The 19,343-nt window shown below is 36.5% G+C and overlaps 1 protein-coding gene across 2 annotated transcripts in view; it reads right to left on the bottom strand.

Moving 5' to 3' along the window:
* snx5 (sorting nexin 5) overlaps positions 1 to 19,343 on the bottom strand; it is a 42,050-nt gene that overhangs the window by 17,130 nt on the left and 5,577 nt on the right. For both annotated transcript variants that reach the window (XR_007933608.1, XM_028820647.2), the window contains exons 2-5: positions 5,215 to 5,319; positions 4,791 to 4,901; positions 1,785 to 1,906; positions 357 to 480 (exon numbers count right to left, since the gene is read on the bottom strand). Coding sequence is in view for 1 of the 2 variants with exons in the window: in XM_028820647.2 (XP_028676480.1) it covers positions 357 to 480; positions 1,785 to 1,906; positions 4,791 to 4,901; positions 5,215 to 5,319 (462 nt within the window). In the remaining variant the exon portion in view is untranslated. The remainder of the gene's footprint in view (positions 1 to 356; positions 481 to 1,784; positions 1,907 to 4,790; positions 4,902 to 5,214; positions 5,320 to 19,343) is intronic.

Raw genomic sequence — 19,343 nt, 5'->3', positions numbered from 1 at the left:
TTACAAAGCTACAATAAAGATACAAGCCTGTTGAAAAACTATTAGTTTACACTTGAGATATAATAAAAGTGTATATAGTTTAGTCAATATCTAAAAGGGAGACAGAGGTTTTCAGTCTATCACAGCCCAAGGTTGGTTGGGGGGCGCTGCTAAGATGTCTCAGCTTAATTAGTATTATTAACTCTGACTATTACAGCTCATAGATCAGGCTGCAAAAATGTTTTCAAAAATGACTGTTGAACAGTGTGATAAATCTCAAATGTTAAACTTGAAAATGCACAGCAAGCATTACAGAAACATAAACCTACCTTAGGTTCCTGTTGTGAGCATAATAGGAAACAAAGAAAGTGACTTACATCCTGGTCGTACTCTAAGAAAATGTGAAAGTTCCGGTCTTTGCTGAGCACTGGGTGAGAAGACAGGCGTTGAAGGAAAACTTCATGAACCTGTACCGTTTTTTTAAATACTGCAAGATACTCCCTAAAAGGAAATTTAAGAAAAAAAGGTTTGCTAAATCAAGACTTGCATGCTTAGCCATAGAGAAGACACACAGGAAATTGCAGCAGCTTTTGTTTTAGGTTTTTTTTTTTTTTTAGGTATTTTCTATGGCTCTGCGTGGAGCTTAATTTCTGGCATCCTTGACATTTCATCTATTGTCGTGTTACAGATGGAAGCATCTCAGTTTAAACTAGGAAGACTACCTGCATTCTGGATGCAGTTTCAAATAAATGGTGTCAGTAAGACCTTTAAAACTTAAGTTGCTGCACAATAAAGAAATGTTGGAATAGCAATAAGGTTTATGGTAAATAAGCCATACAAATACTGCATTATACTTTTCTTACAAAATATGATAATGTATTTACTTATCTCATGTAGTTTGTACTGATTATCAAGAAAAAAAAAATGTAATCAGTTTATGACATAATAGAAGCCAATAGTGACCAATTCTGTAAAATGCCCAAGTAAAAAAAGTAAATGGAGGGGGGAATCTCATGTTACTTATGTTCCATAATCCACATGTCAGTTATCTAGTTGTATGTTCAAAACACTTTTCTTTTTTTTTTTACTAAAATATTGTTAAATAGATACTTTCAGAATAATTAGTGCATATTATAAACAGGACTCTAAACCTTCATGTGAATGACTTTTTGAATTGAAGACCTGTCTCACCCCATCATTCATTGGGAATGTCTCACTGTTGAGTCCTGTCTTAAATTCAAAAAGTCATTCCCAAAAAGCATTATTTTCCTTAAGTATTTATATTAATATTTTAGCAAAAAAGTATGTTTTCACAGCAAGACTGAATACTTGACATGTGGATTATGAAATGCAAGTAATGTGCAATTTTTTTCCCCTTTCTTCCATGTATGTTTTTCACATTGTTAGCTGTTGAAAATGTAAATCATTGGTCATGTATGGCTTGCATTTTATTGAAATGTTTTCTTCTCTATTCTGCATGAAAACATAAGATTAAACATTTTTCCCAGCTACCACTGCAAAGTACATAAGGTACAAAACAAACAATTATTTTTGGGTGTAGTATTTCTTTAATTGACATTTTGCAGGGATAATCAGTTTACAGTTGTGTGTTTTTTTTTTTGTTTTTTTTAAGTTACCATTTTAAAACATTTTAGTGTGTTGTGTCAAATAAAATGTAGATTACTTAAATATGGCAGCACATTTATTAATGTAAAGTACTGATGTAAATGATCTCTCCCTTTAGGCACATTATACAGACACAGACCCGTTAACCCATGAATTAAAAAAAAAAAAAAAATACTCACGCTTCAAGTTCTTGTTTCATTTTCATATACTCATCTTTTGTCATAGAGGATTCCCCTTCTCCTAATTTATGCATTTTCTCTCTAGGACTTTCAAAATCTGGCTTTGGAGGAACTGGTGGAATCTAAAAGGAACACAAAGTGTATGTGTTGCTTAAATGACACATTGGGACAGCATTTTGTATTATTCAATCTGTTGACATTCACTGGTAGCAAAACTCAGCAAAAGGAAAAAGAAAACACATTTAATCTCATTAATCAACAACTAACCACCATTTAAAAATGCTCCTTTTACAGTTCAAGGATCTTTAACTTCAAAATTTTCACTTTATTCTCAGATACTTGTTACTTTGAGCCTTATTTACTACATCCATCCCCAAGAAATGTATAACAGCAGCTAAGGAAGTACTAGTCCAAACATGACACAGAAAAGTAGAGCTTTTCAAATTGTGGACTTCAAAGAAACAAAGCTATCAATTCCACAACAAGATACCTCTGCTACATAGAGTACATGTTTACAAGAACAAAATTAAGGGAGAAATACCTGTTACACTTCCTACCTAGATAGCTAGTTTAAAAATTATGTGCTTGTTTAACCTAATCTTTTTGTATAGTATGTGTGTATAAACCCCAGATCAACATGTCACCAGCAGAGACTGCCACCATACTGCATGTAACTGTACACAATGTGAGCTACCCAGGCCATGTAAGTAGTTACTACAGTAAATAGATGCAGAAAAAGCATAATGTGCCTGAAGGAGCTCTTATGGGATAGCCCCAACACTTTAAAATGGCACTCCTGAACCTAGACATGGTTCCAGGGACTCTCCCTATGTAAAACCAGATTTAAAGTTTGAACAAGAGTTGAAGTAAGGGCTCAAAAAGCGAAGAGGTAATGCACACAGTGAAGGGAGAAAAAAAAATGGGGGGAGGGGTTATCTGACGCTTCATTAACATGAAATCTGAAACATGATTACCATCATTAGCTTCTCTAAATAGGAACTTATTTAATGTACCTATACAAGACTGTGGGAGATCTTTGTGTGAAACCATTACCAGCTTGTTCCTCTGCCTTTGTGTTTATTTCTAAAGAACACATTTTAGAATAACAGGTGACAGTTTAAGAGTAACTTTCTTCGAGTAATGTCCCGTAGTGTGAATGCTATGTAACTGAAATTTCAAAATATTATTCTAATGTATTCTTTGGTTATGGAGAACAATCAAGTCTTTGAGATAAAGCGTACTTTCAATGTCCAATCTCCACTGTGAAATCATGCCAATGTTCTTCCTTACAATGTGTAAACATTTAAATGTATTATATCATTTAATTCATATCTGCCCTTGTCCAAGTTCTTTTCAGGTTTATTTGCAATGAATATGCCAATTTGCCAGTCCATCAAATTTAACCATTGTTTGTCATATTTTCATCTTGATTATTTATGAAACAGTAGTGGACCTTGTACTGATCTCCAAGGAACTCCTGTCTTAACATTATCCTCTTTAATAAAATCCCTGTGTGCGTCCAGGTGTTCGTGTGTGTGTGTCTTCTGGTGAAGGGCATGGTGCGATGCACGATATTACTGTCAGAGAAAGTTAGAGGCGTTTTACAGAAATACAAACCAGTATTACTGCGAGAGGAAATTAAAGGTACACAATACAGTGACGCATATTACAGCCACATACAAGCCAGTATTACTGTCAGAGGAGATTAAAGGCATATTACCGACGCGCACGCCTGTATTACCGCCAGAGAAAATTAAAGGTATATTACGGACGTACAAGACGGTATCCTTCAATAAGGGCGCGCACAAAAAGGCGAGCCTCAAAAGGGCGACCTCAATTGGGCGCAGCGAATAAAGGCATGCGTAAATAAAGATCTGCACCTTTGTTGCTCTTCACATATTCCAGAGCCATCTGAACTAAATTATCTACGAACGCCTTTATTCGCCGCGCTCAATTGAGGTTGCCCTTTTGAAGCTCGCCTTTTTGTGCGCGCCCTTATTGAAGGATGCCTGTGCGCGCCCTTATTGAATAGAGCCGTACAAGACAGTATTACTGTCACAGAAAATTAAAGACACACAATACACGGTGACAGCCCACGAAGAACGGTCAGCTCAGCAAGTAAACATCAACAAAAGAAAGGCTGAAAGAAAGAAAAATACGACCAACAAAAAGAATGAGGTCAAAGTCACTTGCCATTTAATATAGACTGTTCCTACTAATGTTTATGCACTACTGTTCTAGCGCCCGTTATTGTAACGGGCTAAATGACTAGTCTAATATAAAAGTCTTCAGAACACTAACTGTTCTTAAAAGCTTAAGCCAGTGATACAAGTCAATGTTATCTTTAATAAATGTGTCCAATTAACGTGTGGCAAGAAGAACAAGCAGCGTGTGCTTCTCAGCTGTCTCTTCGATCATGTAGCTTGTCCATGCAAAATATCTACAGTTTGTCCCTACAATAAACAAATGTGCCTGGCAGTAAATTAGAGGATTCTAAAACAGCAGCTAGTGGGCTACTTCTGTTTAAACGAATAGTGTAGCCAAGTTGTCTGTGTCTTTTAATTTACTACAGAAGGCTATTTAACCCTTAACACAATTTGTTTTTTCCAAAAAGCACTTTGCAAAATACTGCAATAAGAGTGCATTCAAGAGTAACTTGACACTTACTAAAAGACACTGAATTTTTAATTCAGTTTTTAATATTCAATGTAGTACCCATTCAAAAATATTCACAATGTGTCTATACTTGCCCAATAGTTATTTAATATCATCAAAAAACATCCATGGAACAAGGTCAGAAGATAAAATAACTATATGCAACACCAACACAACTTCTGCAACAAATACCATTAAAGCAGTAGGGCATTTCACAAAAAGAAGAACAAAACAAAATATTTAAACTATGCTGAGGTTCTAAAATTAATTGTATTTCAGGTAAATTCCCTTTGAGATTAACTGATCCAGTTGGACTTCACTGGTTCCAAAACCAAGACTTTCTGCACTTACTATAAGCCCAGCATATTCCTCCGTCTCAACAAGAGTGTCATGTAGCCATATGAAGTCTTCATGCTGTCTAGGCACTGAAAATTCTGGTTTTTGAAAGACATTAATTGTAGTCTGTAAAAGTGACAAAAAATAAATAAATTGTCATGCTTACCATATTCAACCTTAATGGCATTTTGCTAATGAAAAAGCTAGACAAGTTTTACTTTAGGCAACATTTTTTTTCATCAACTTCAACTTTTATTTAGACAGCCTTTCTTGCTGTAAATGTAAGATTATTTTTTTTTTTATTATAGGTATTTAATCATTGATATTCTATCACTGTATTAATGCATGTGAATGCTGCAAGATTCTTTTCAACTGTATTTCAGTTTAAAACACCAAACAATATTACTAAAACTATAAAACATCAAGTGAACTTTTCTACCTTGGTGTGAACTGTAAATTTTACTTTATCTCTTTCACAGAGAGCATCAGGAATGTCAATTAAAAGGCTTGAGTCGTTGTTCAAGTCGACTGAAACTGACCGCATCTGGAACAAATAAAAACAGATTCAGTTTTAACAAAGCAGATCAAACACATTTAGAAAGTTGTAAAAGTAGAATGTGAAATATATTTAAAACCTTCCAAGCAAAAAATCCTCTCTGTATTAAAATGCACTTATGTCTGCTGCTGCCTACATGTTATACACATTTCAAAAGTTTAAACAAAGCCATTCTGTGTGAAGAAAAGTCAAAGCTAAGCCTTCAGATCAATTAACATCTGCAAACAGTATTTAATGTCCTCAACTTGCCTGAATTGTTCAGTATTTTAAAACCACTCATTTCATTTAACAAAAAGGTGTGTCACATAGCTTTTAAATTTTACTTCTCTTTCATGAAACAGTTGCATTTAACTGAAGCTTTTCTACCGTGCTATTAGTCACATTTGAGTAAAGCATCTTGTTGATGATGGGCTATTAAAAGTTCAAATGACACTCATTAAGCCTAATGTATGCCAAGAAAACATTCCCAACACTGCAATTCCACCACTAGTCTGTACCACTCACAAACAGCCAAATGGATCCATGAATTACATTGTTTAAACTACTACTGGATGGGATCTTCTGCTGCTGTAGCCCATCTGCTTCAAGGATTAACATGTTGCACATTCAGAAATTTCCTCCAACACACTACAGAAATAAAGTCATAAATGTGGGCATTGTAAGTGGCTTATGAAGGCTGATTTAAAGTGTACACCAGGGGTTAGAGAGGGAGTTACACTATATCTAACCCGTGCTTCTGTTCCCAGGGTAGAAGTATCACCACTGCAGTTGATGTCACTTCCAACTCATCAATATCCTCCTCTTCTGTCAGCCGAGATAAAAAACGGATGACAACAGGAACTCATCATCAATTGACCAGAAGCCATCATAGGGATCACATAGAAAAGACAGAAGGGTAGTGACTGAAAAAACTACTTCACAGATAGAAGTAGCAGAAGTGAGCTTAATTTCCAGAATGTCTGGGCTCAGCCTTTAGTGGTAGGTTGAGGAGCACATCGTTGTATATTGGGAGAGATAAAAGTCACTATACATTTGGAAGTCCTACAAATGCTACAGTTAAACAAGGCTTCCCTGGTTAAGACCCTAGCTCTTTAACAAAGTTTTTTTTTTTTTTTTTTACAAATATTGGACAGAAATACATTTATACATAACATATATTGTTAACATCTTGTTTAACAAAGTAGATACTTTCCAAGATTTTAGTTCATTATCAGAACCTTTGTTACAGAAGGTAAATTTAACATAGGTGAAATATGGATATATACTGTAATAACTGTGGAGGTGTTTAAACAGTTATGGTTTAAGGTGGCGTCACAAAATTCACGCCATCTGCAGTATCCTTCCTTGGTTGCAGCACTTTCCTTATGGTTTAACATGCTCTTATCTATACAGTGATCCCTCGCTATATCGCGCTTCGCCTTTCGCGGCTTCACTCCATCGCGGATTTTATATGTAAGCATATTTAAATATATATCGCGGATTTTTCGCTGCTTCGCGGGTTTCTGCGGACAATAGGTCTTTTAATTTCTGGTACATGCTTCCTCAGTTGGTTTGCCCAGTTGATTTCATACAAGGGACGCTATTGGCAGATGGCTGAGAAGCTATCCAGCTTACTCTCTCTCTCTCTCTCTCTCTCTCGCTGACGTAGGGGGGTGTGAGCAGGGGGGGCTGTGTGCAGCTGCTTCCTGAAGGACATGCTGCACGGAGCTTCGCATACTTAAAAGCTCAAAGGGCACGTATTGATTTTTTTTTATCTGTCTCTCTCTCTCTATCTCTCTTCCTGCTCCTGACAGAGGGGGTGTGAGCTGCCGCCTTCAACAGCTTTGTACCGGCGGTGCTTCGCATACTTAAAAGCCAAAAAGCCCTATTGATTTTTTTTTTTGACTGCTTGCTTTGCACTCCTTTGAAAAGGAAGATATGTTTGCATTCTTTTAATTGTGAGACAGAACTGTCATCTCTGTCTTGTCATGGAGCACAGTTTAAACTTTTGAAAAAGAGACAAATGTTTGTTTGCAGTGTTTGAATAACGTTCCTGTCTCTCTACAACCTCCTGTGTTTTTGCGCAAATCTGTGACCCAAGCATGACAATATAAAAATAACCATATAAACATATGGTTTCTACTTCGCGGATTTTCTTATTTCGCGGGTGGCTCTGGAACGCAACCCCCGTGATGGAGGAGGGATTACTGTAGTATTCATTTCCTAGACTTTTCAAGCCAGCTGCTGTACTTTGCAACACTGTCTGGCTCTCTTTTCTCAGCTCTGTTAGGCAATCAAAGTGGCGATCCTTAAGTAGACATGCCGGTGGCCATGCACCCAGACTATTGCACTTTAGGAGGGAGAAACATTGATGAAGTTTTTTCAGTTAAGTGTTCTCTATCTGCACTTCCTCTATCGAGGTCTGCACCAGCTCCTTTCATGAATGGGTATTAAACCCAATGACCCTTCTAAATGGCATTTCTTTTCTCCAACTTCTAAGCAAATTATATTTATCACTTTACAGATTTATTAATACAGTACAGATGAAACTAACCAGCCACTCACATATAACAACTTTGCAGTCCACAGTACACAATATCAATGGCAGACAGCAAGTATTCTGTGTAAGGCAGCTGTACAATGACAGTACTCTAGCCAACATGAACTTACGCATGAGCCATATGACGTTTTGCGCAGATTTTATCAAAGAGGAACTTATTTCTCAGAGGATTCGATGCACACACACATATGAACTGCGTACAAAATGTCAATGTCAACGCCTGGCAACTTGTATTTAATGTTGGGGACAAGTAATTTTTCATTACCCGACTGCCTATTACATCATGGTAAGGGAGAAGAGTTTTGGGGTAATCTTATATTCACTAATCAGGGAGACATGTGGCATGTTGATTAGCAGTTAAATAAGAATTTCACTGTACTCTTTAGAAAAGACAATAATGACAAGAGGAGACATATAATGAGCAAGACCAATATGCAGAGAGTGTGTATGTGTGTGTGAGATAGAAAGGAGATAAACAAAATGGGCATCATTTGTCTTCCTCATGCCACCACAAGCCATGGTCAGTAATTCACAGTGAGTGTACACAGCAAGTCTACAGGGGGTAGTGAATTTCTGTGCATAAAAAGTCACTGTGGTGGAGACAGAGTACAAGTTTAGGATTTGTGCATTTTGATCTTCTGTTTGATGTGGTAAAAGTGACATAGTGAGAGTAACAGAAGCACACATCTTCTGTTCTTCCAACACTGTAAATTGCAGCAAATTGAGACCGAGAGATAGTACAACAGGCCCTTCTTTCACCACTTACAACAACCACTTATCACAGTGCCAATACAGTCATCCCTCACCTATTGCAGGGGTTACGTTCCAGAACAATGAAAGTGAAAATCCACGAAGTAAAAACCATATGTTTATATGGTTATTTTTATATATTTTAAGCTCTTATAAACTCTCCCACACTCTTAAAAACATTTCCCGCACAGTTATACAGCATAAACCCTTTGTATTCTCTTAAATATTAGGTAAGATTCGTTGAAATTATGTATGTAAACAGTTTATATACAGTAAAAACCTAAATATTATAGATATCGAGCGTCTCCGATATCACGTTACATGTTATGTTACAGCCATTACGATAGACAGGCCACCAGCAATAAATATGTACAATGCAAGAAAAATTCTACACAGTAAAATGTGTGTACAGTGACACTAAACGTACGTATATCTACCAAGTACTGTACGCTGAAAATTAATTATGTTTACTCACCAACACTGACATGACAACTTGTCCAATAACGATGAGTTTAATTTTACTGCACAACAAAGGAGAGTGTTACAGCTCTTCTAAAGGAGCCTCTTCAGGCGACTGTGTAGCACCGCCGTTGTTCTTCCGGCAGTCTTCAATCCAAATCCCTAAAACTGATTCCGTCTGGACTACCGCCTTATTACATCCACTTACAACTCGTTTTGCGCCCTGGTTGAAGAACACTGCGGCTGTAGATCTTATATTCTTTTCCACCTTTTTAAATAAAAAGAATCGTGGACTCATTGATGCCGTAATGGCGTCCTACAGCGGTGTACCTGTTCCCTTCCTTCAACATATCCAAAACTTTTACCTTTTCAGCAATCGTTAGCATCTTCCGTTAGCGCTTGGGCACGGCCCCTGAAGCAGTAGCAGATCATTTTGGAGCTATAACAAAGGGCTTGACTAAGCACAAAGATAAACACACAAGAGCACAAAAGTTAACTCTTTACACAGCGAAACACGTTGATGCTGAATGAGCGAGATGAGACTTCCTGGTTAACGCAGCGGAATCGAATTCGGCGCACCGTCGCTGAGCCAATCAGCACACGGGAACTTAACTGCGTGCTCTGATTGGGTGCCTTCTCAGCTATCTGCCAATAGCGTCTCTTGTATGAAATCAACTGGGCAAACCAATTGAGGAAGCATGTACCAGAAGTAAAAAGACCCATTGTCCGCAGAAACCCACGTTACATATTTAGATATGCTTTCACATAAAATCCACGATAGAGTGAAGCCGCAAAAGTCGAAGCGCGATATAGCGAGGGATTACTGTACTGATTTTTCTGACATTAGTTTTCTGTTCATGATTTGCAATGACTTTCTTGGAAGTGTCTATTTAACAATGTTTTATCAAAAAAGGCATGAGTTTTTCACATTTTGAGCATACGACTGGATAACTGCGAATTATGCAACAGGTATTGCAAGATGTTTTTCACTCCTTTTTCCATGGACTCTTTCTGTTCATCATTGCCATCATTTGCTGTTGTACAGTTTTGGTCACTATTGGCATGTATTTTATCATAAATGTTTTCACTCCATTCTGCATTTTTCTTGGCAATCACTACAAATTACATGGAGTAAATGACACATAAAAAAATATATATATATCATTTTTGGGTGGAGTATTCCTTTAACTTTCCAGTGTTCCATAAAGGGGAAGGAAAATTAACATAAGCCATTGAAATTTATCCAAATCTTATACGTCATTTTGGTTTCTCCTAAACATGCAGCAGTATGTAGCACAAAATCTTTTGCTGTTACATCAGTGTTTCACTACACTGCATTGTGGTGAGTCACCACTCTGATAATCACGCTCAATCTTCCCACCCATACCCACTCTGATTACAGAAATCAATTCACAACAGGGGACACCTCCACCCCACTCTGATGTCTGTGCTCCATTCAACAAGAGGGACCCTAATATGATGTTCATTCATGATTCACTAAGGGGGAATCCCCAATCCCACCCCTTTGCTCTGAGGTTCATGTTTGATTTACCAAGGGGGTCAACCCCAAAACTAACTTATGATCATTTTCAGTTCACAAAGGGGGATACCCCCCACTCTGATGATCACGCTTGATTCACCAAAGGCGACTACCTTCACCTTGGTGGGTTGCGAAATCATGATTGTAGAAAAAGGTGGATTGTGTTCCCAGAAAGGTTGAGAATAACGTGTTACATTAAGGAAATGATAATTCTATAAAATTACCTAGGAATAAAGATTACAAAAAAACACAACATGCATAAAGTGTAAATGCTGACACTTCTTATGAATAAAATGAAAAAAACAAAATCAAATTAACATTAAAATATATTTCTGTAGAATGACAATTGCATGGTTATTATTGCAACCATACAATTCTAGTGTCCTAGGTTCAAACCATGGCCCAGACACCCAGTTTAGTGGAATCTGCATATAATCCTTGCGTCTCCATGGAGTGAAGATATCTGTACTAACTATTGCTCCACCATGCCACTCAAAATTTCACAACTATTTTGCAACTTTCAAAAAGTGAGTACCGGTATGTGCAAGAGGAAACCACAACTTTCTGTCTGGTTAAACTGTTGAATAATATTCTTTTGCAAGATCTTCACAACACTGGAGTCTACCAATTAGTTATTCCAAAACCATCTTTTCCAGAATGAGTGGTGCTAATAGACACCAGGAGAGTACTAAGATATTGTCAATAGCCACCTGATCTTACAAACTCTAAAATCACTGAATACACATAAACAATGTTTACGAAGAGATAGTGACAATTTCAGCATTTTAGTAAATACTGCACTTCTAGGGACAGTACTAGGCAAACTTAAGCACACAAACTTGACTAATCTGAATAACTGCACCTGTACAGTAAAAATTATGGACAGAAGCATCATGGATCCAGCAGATAACTTAAAAAAATTACAAACCATCAATACAAAGAAAATTTACTCTGAGCACCCATGAGAAAATGTAAACTTGATTAGCTTATTATTTTCTCAATAAATCATTAAATTTTATATACACAATATGTGTTGAACAATTTTGAATTCTCAAACACTAATGCGGAGAATTGGTGTTGGCTAATCACCAGAAGAAATAAAATTCTGTGATGCTTCACATTCACACATTTGTTCTTATATTAAAGATGTCAACTTTGTTTGATTTTGCTTCTGGAGCTTTGGTGCAGCACAGGCAGAGATAAACTTTGATCAGGCCGAAAAAGTTCAGTATCCACAGGTGCTTCCATGTAAGGAGCACTTTCACTTGAGATTTCTAACTTTCTCTTTAATTTAGAAATCAGTAATCAAAGTATAAATCTGAAATTTAGGAGCTCCTATCAGTTAGACATGGAGATATGACTCTGCTTTCCTGGAACACTTGGATCTTAATACGGAAGATTCAATTTTGAAAGTCTGGAGATATTAAATGCTTTCTTGACTGTAATACCATGAAACCCAAAATAAATCCAGAATTAACACATTTGACTTGGACAGATCACACTGGTGAAAGAATAACTCCAGGAGTGCTAACGTTGTGGTATGTCATCGGTCAGACATTTTTTATGAGTTTGCTAATAAAATGAAACAGATGGTATAACACAGACATTGCCTCTGCTGCATAAATTTGTAGATTCCTACGCCTTTCCACCTTATTCTCAACAGGGTAAAAGGACAGTTTTTTTTTTTTTTTAATTCATATTTCCATTTATAATTTGAAGTGCTTTTGCCAGTTAGGGCTTGACAGCAGAAGCCAAAGATAAGCTATAAAAATTCAGAACTCTTAGTGGTTACCACAATAATAGGAAAACAAAAAAAAGTTGATCTTATGCTGGGGTGTGTCAACATGAAGATATTAGGATAACCGGAATGTGGCTGGAGATCCACTTTTGATCTTTAGGCACCGGTGAAAAACAAGAAGAGACGTACTTTTTGGTCAGGTTTAATTCCCTTGTATTGATTTCAAAAATGCAACTAAAAGCCAATTAAAAGACTAGCAAAGAAAATGTACAGAAATGATCACAACCTACATTCATAAGTACATTATGCATACAAGTATTATATAAAATCAAATAAATAATAATTTCCACAATATTGCAACAGCATGAATATAAGATTTTTCTTGGTTAGTAATGCAGAAGCAACCTGCCACTTTCACAGCCCCTGATGAATGAACAAGCAAACACTTTTTACAAGCAGACAGACACTGATATAGATCAATCCTTATGTTAATCCGTGAATGGATTTTATTCCTGACAGTAAGCACATGGTGAAGGTGATATGACGTCTCTAAAACCAACATCTTGAGAAAGGGTGACCTATATTCTTGTGTCCTATCACTACCGCATCATTTTTGCGCACTAACAATTATATTTCACATGTGGATTTTGTAAAGAAGTCCCAGTTTTTCAAATGACACCAACTTTCTAGGTCTCATCACACATTATGACAAATCTGTATATGGGGCTACGGTAACAGAACATGTCAAAATATTTCAACTAAATAATCTGGAATTAAATTTCAAGAAAGCAAAAGTATTGATGGTGGATTTTAAGTAGGGATGTGAATAGGCAGTCGAACAAATGGTTAACCGTTATCTGCACCATTATTCAAATACTGAAATTGGCTTTTGAGTATGCTATTCATGTTGAATAGTGAAATGTCAGACATTTCCAAAGTCTATTTATAAAAAAAAAAAAAAAAAAAAAAAAAAAAGAGAGAGAGAGAAGAGTCCAGTTTGGCAGTATTTCAAAACAGAAAGCAACAGCATTATGTGGAAGATCTGCAATGCAAAGCTTTCCTTCAACGATTCAATCAGTTTCACTACAATGCTTAATCATACAAGACTAAAACATCCTTCAAAAATGCTTGAATCAAGGGATGAGCACAAGCAACTGGCTCTGACTGCATTTACTAGTGCACCTCGAAAATGTGATTCAGTCTGAGCAGAAAAATTATCAGAAATGATCGCAAACACAATGTCAAAGGACATGCTGCCCATCTGCTTTGTTGAAGGGAACGGCTTTAGGGAGCTACTAAATTATGTTCAGCCAGAGTATAATGTACTCTGGCAAAACACATAACTATGAGGGAAGAATGGTGGTTTGATGAACTAGCAACAGCCACAAAAAATAAGCTCCAAACAACGAGGTGTGTGGCAATTACAAAAGACCCTTAGACTTAATTAGCAACTGAGTCCTTCATGACAGTTGCCTGTCATTACAAACAAGAAGACTAGGAATTGAAACTTGCCACCTTGCAACACACTGGGCAAAACACAGCTGATCACTGCACAAGAGTTCTCAATGCCTAGGGCTTGCAAAGTCATTTCATGTGTACACAATAATACCAGTAATATGATTTCAGCAAATATATGGTTGAAGTGGGAATCTGTGCCGTGTTTTGCTCATACGGTACAAATTGCAATTAGTAATAGATTCAAGGTTATAAATATGAATTGTTGTCTGCAGCAGATTATCAAACCATTACACTTATTAGTAGTACTACTTGGGTACTAATGCACTGAAAGACAATGACAGCAGAATCTGCCTGAGCACAAACCTATACAGGGTTGTTGGACCTTTTGGAACTCTATGTATGATATGTTTGAGCACATGCATGAGCAGCAGTGGGTGATTTGTGCTACACTGTGACAGGAATGTAACCAAATTAACAAAGGCCAGAACACTGGAGCTAGTTGATGATGACTGGTGGGCTTGAAGAAATGCCACCTGTGCTTGCACTGGTTTGTGCTGCAAGTCCAAGGTCTGCATATCCATGGTCTATCCTGTGACCAGCACACTTCTAAACAGAAATCTCACAACAAAAGATGAAGAATCTGCCAAAGTGTACAAAGTGTTTAAAAACACAGTAGCAGAATAATTTTACAGGAGGATCACACAAGATTGAGAGAGAGCTGTAAAACTTGAGTTGCTCACCAGTGCTATTGACCCCAGACACAAACATCTAAGCTTCCTTGATTAGGTGGTAAAACAATGCATAAAACAAAAAGAAAAATACCACACACTTTCTGAACAAATTGGAGGTCACATCTGAATTTAAGATTGTCATTCATGGCACTGGAATCAGCAAGAAAAAGGCTGATGACTGAAGATGCAATCGCGGCTCTGTTTGGCAATGATAATAGTATGGAGGGTGCAAAAGCTTTCTCAATGGAAAAGTTGCATTCCACCAAAACAAAGACCTGCTTTTGTGCTGGAGAAACTGCACAAACAGAATTCTGAAACTCAGTCACTTGTTCCAGCACTTTGTGCTCCTGCAGCGTCACTGGCCACTGAAAGGGTATTTTCCATTTCTGGCATAATTTAACAAGCTCAGATGCAGATTTTCCCCTTAACACGTGGATATGCCGATTTTCTTAAAAATGTGATCTGAGGTGTTACAACAATGCAGCCAGGTACGCTGCCAAGAATGTTGTTTACAGATGTAGGAAAGTTTATTTTTTGTCAAGTATAACTGGATAGTGTTCACGTGGGTTCTTTACCATTTGTACAACCAGTAGTAAAACAGAAAGTACACATTTTGTTCATTTGATAAACCTGGGACACAATTCATTGAAGCACTGAGCCTTTATTTAGACTGAATGTTTCCTTAGCCCATGCTGACTTTAAGTAAATTTAACATACTTTGATTAAGACATGCTTTAAGTTCTAATTGGTTTAAATTCTCCCCCCCCCAAAAAAAAAAGTTTCATTAACCTCATGTAAAGTATACTCAATGTCTCAGGTAACATGTGCTCTGACTGATGGTGAAACACTTTTTTGCAGTTAACCAAATACCTGCACGTTCACTTTTACGATTATTTGAATATTAAAAATTAACCACACTGCACATTCCTAATTTTAATAAGCAGGGATTATAAACATTTTCATCACTACTGCAGGACTAGATTTTAGTAATGTCTGCAGCCGATTCATTATTCAAACAAGCACAAACACCGGTAAGTCAATTTTTTTATGAATATAAGGTGTGTCACTGCAGTGAGACACTAAACTAAGCTTTTGCTTCGTAACGATTATGACAGAATTTCCAAAGAAAGTCAAAGTACAGGAACATGTTCAAAGGCATTATTTCAAGATGTAACTGTGGATTCTAAATAAAATCAGCAACAGATTAGTTGACGGTATCACTAGACATGTTTCTCATTAAAGGCCATGTCACATTACATGACTTTTCCATCGATTTTCATTTGTAGACTTCATTTACATAATCTTAGTAAGTCAGGGGCAGTCTCGACATGCTCCAGTCATAACCAGTCATGTGCTTCGACATCCTCGGCAACTGATCGGTCTACAACTCACCCTGGATTTTAATTTAAGCCATAGGTATGAGCTTGTGTGCGTATGAGAGATCACAAGCAATGAACACTCACCCAGAAGTACAAAGCAGCAATGAGGAATAAAGAACATAGGTGTTCGGGACCTTGCAAATAGAAGAGAGACTCAGCTGTCTGATGTGCCCTGTTTTATGTACCATGACCAAATAGAAAGTCACCACACAGTCGTGTTATTTGACATGCCATGTAATTTCTAGTTGTATATCGACAAACTCCGACAACAAGATTAGCGATTGCAGATGTCAAGTTTGACATCCTTTCCAAATAGAAGTCATGTAATGTGACACTTGCTTATTAACAAATAAATTGGACTTCCTTCACATTTAAAAAAATCGTAGTGTCATAACTATAGGTTCTGAAAATGTACTACAATGCAAGCACATAGTTACAACTATCATAGCTGAGCCAGGCTCAGAAAGGCTGCGGAATGAAAACCGGACGATAAAGTGGCTCAAATGTAACTTGAAACTACAAAATAATAAAATTGTATGAATGGGAACATGTGCAGTTTTACCAAAAAAATAAATAAAAATTAAGGGAAGATCCAAAGTAACTGCATTTTCAGAGTTTGTCAGATAAACAGCAGCACACAGAAACAAGAACACACACCAATATTAAACAAAGGTAACAATTTTAATATTGTTAAGTTCAGGTATCATTAAGAGGGAGAAAAGACATTAACGGTTTTACACTTCCAGTATTTAAATGTATATGTACTGTTTTTATTTATTTTATTTTTTTTTTAAGAGACTAAAGCAGTTTGGCAAAAGAGCTTTGTTAAATTAATGCGGTTAGATCAAAAACCCTTTCTAAGGCAGAGATGTTTAATCATATACCACAATTGTTATTTTAGCCTCCAGATAATGGTCATTTCCTTACAGTCAAACACATGACTGAGGCTGATAACATTATGAATGAGCAAGTCTGTTTTAATAACACTAACGAAAAATGTGCCACATTTATAATTTTAGATACTGTGACCTTTCAAAATGAAGTAGCTCGTCAACAAATTTTCCCATCAAGGAGACCTTTTCTTGCACTCCTCCTTCTAAACCAGGAAAACTATGCGCTTCTGCTAAGCAAACACAAAATAAAACACACAAGAAAAGCATATTTCACAGATGGCTATGAAAACTGCATTCCACATTGACCCTTTTGTGTGACAGGAAAAATGAAGCCCAGTGTGTCCATTATTGCCGATATGAAATATGTTATGACCGCTGCAGTGGGTTGGCACCCTGCCCGGGATTGGTTCCTGCCTTTTGCCCTGGGTTGGCTGGGATTGGCACCAGCAGACCCCAGTGACCCTGTGTTTGGATTCAGTGGGTTGGAAAATGAATGGATGGATGTTATGACCGGCCACTGTAAGCAAGATTATAATTAACAACAGGGCTAAGGACACTGGCAGAGACAAACACCCTGAAGCTTAAGAGTTTTACAGGCAGACAAGCACATCATCATAGTCAGTGTATATTACACCAAATGAACTCTCCTTTGCAGACAAGGGGCAATGGCAGCAACTTAATCTTATCTAACCTAGCCAGACACTTAACTGGAAACTCGGACAACAGAAGCCTTAACCAATTTAACATCAGGGTCTCTCTCTCTTTTCCCTCTTCTCCATCCTGGGTCTGCAATGAAGTTTTCATCCGATTATGTGCTGTACTAGACTGGTTATGGTGTAAAGAACCCCAGTAAGGGTTCTTCAGTATACCGGTACTACAAAAATACTAAAAAAAAAAAAAAAAAAAAAAAAAAAAAAAATTTTAAATTGTACGGTACCAGCAAACATCAGCTTTATTATTAATCCCCTCAAACCAGCAACAAAAAAAGTTTTTTTATTGTTAAAAAAAGAAACCACTTTAATTACATCTGAAAAACAGAAATAAGAGAATTAAGTCTGCATTATGTATAGTTTCTCAGTTTTCTGCAGCAATTCCCAGAGATTAAAACAATTTAAAGAATTGATAATTATTTCATTTATGCAAGAAGGATCAGCAACCATCATTATTAAATAGTAATACTTCTCTTTTAAAGGCTCTAAAATTCTGCTTTAAAATGATTACATCTTTCCTGAAGAAGGGGGCAGAGTTGCCTTGAAAGCTTGTATACTGTAATCTTTTTAGTTAGCCAATAAAAGGTGTCATTTTGCTTGACTTTTCACTGCTTTAAGATGAGAAAATGTTTCACATTTAAATCAAGACTATTAAAACATTTTTTCTAATGAAATGAGAGGGAAGAGGATTTAGTATAAGGATGGGGAAAAGACACATGCCATGTAATAGAATGAACAAAACTTTTCCAGGCTTCATTAATGGTGTTGTCATTTTCAATACTGCATGGCTTTCACACAAGCAAAAAAAAAAAAAAAAAAAAAAAAAAAGGGAGGTGTCCTCAATTTGAAAAGTTTAATGCAAGTTGCAAGAGGGCTTTATGGGCAATACTTGGTCACTTAGGGAAGGACTAGTGTGAAGACAATAAGTCGAGAGTGAGGAGGAACAGCCCAATATTTATCAAGGAGTGGAGTGACATGGTGAAGAGATGCAATATGATGAAGCCGTGGATAATATGCATGAAATTGTCAGTGGATAATGCTTGCAAAAATAGATTTCGCTTCCAGAGTTGGAAACATAATCCCCCACTGTACTTTACTGTAAAAGGTGGAGGAGAAAAAAAAAGCAGAAATACATTTTTCCAAGAAAGTTAACCTCCTTATACAATTGGGGTTGGGAGTCAGACCTGAACTAACAACTTTGCATGAAAGGTTTTGGTACCCCAGTCAAACCACTTTTAACAGAATTCCAAAAAGTGAAAAGGAATTAATTGAAACTACATAAGATAAAAACAAACTTAATTTCTGCATATTTAATGAAACAAAAAAATGAATTTGAATGAATGGGAAAAAAAAAAAAAAAAAAAAAAAACGGAAATGAGGCATATGCAAATATTACAAGCATCCTTCCAATTGATTTATTATTATTATTATTATTAGTAAAAGCTTTAATGGAGAATACTTTAGCCACTAGTCCATAATTCCATGACTAGAGCAGAATAATAGAATACCCGGGGTCACTAAAGTGGAGAAGGCTGGTAGATATTTCCACTGTAATGCATTATTTTACTTTAATATTCTCATTCTGACATTTAGATGTAAATTAAATTTTCAATTGTATTAATTTTGTCCAGTAATCCTTGACATCAAGTTACTTAATTATCCCTTTCTTTCAAAGCAAAGACTCTGCAACACAATGTTTAACACTGATATCTGAACAGTTAAATTAAAATCTAGTATAATCAAAACATGACTTGCCCTGCATAAAATATTTTACATTTCCTTGTGTGAAATGAAACAGAAGAATTTTGGAAAAAA

The sequence above is a fragment of the Erpetoichthys calabaricus genome, chromosome 15 (genome assembly GCF_900747795.2).
Source record: "Erpetoichthys calabaricus chromosome 15, fErpCal1.3, whole genome shotgun sequence".
NCBI lineage: Eukaryota > Metazoa > Chordata > Cladistia > Polypteriformes > Polypteridae > Erpetoichthys > Erpetoichthys calabaricus.
The sequence above is the reverse complement of the archived record's forward strand: the minus strand, read 5'-3'. Positions and strand labels throughout refer to the sequence as shown.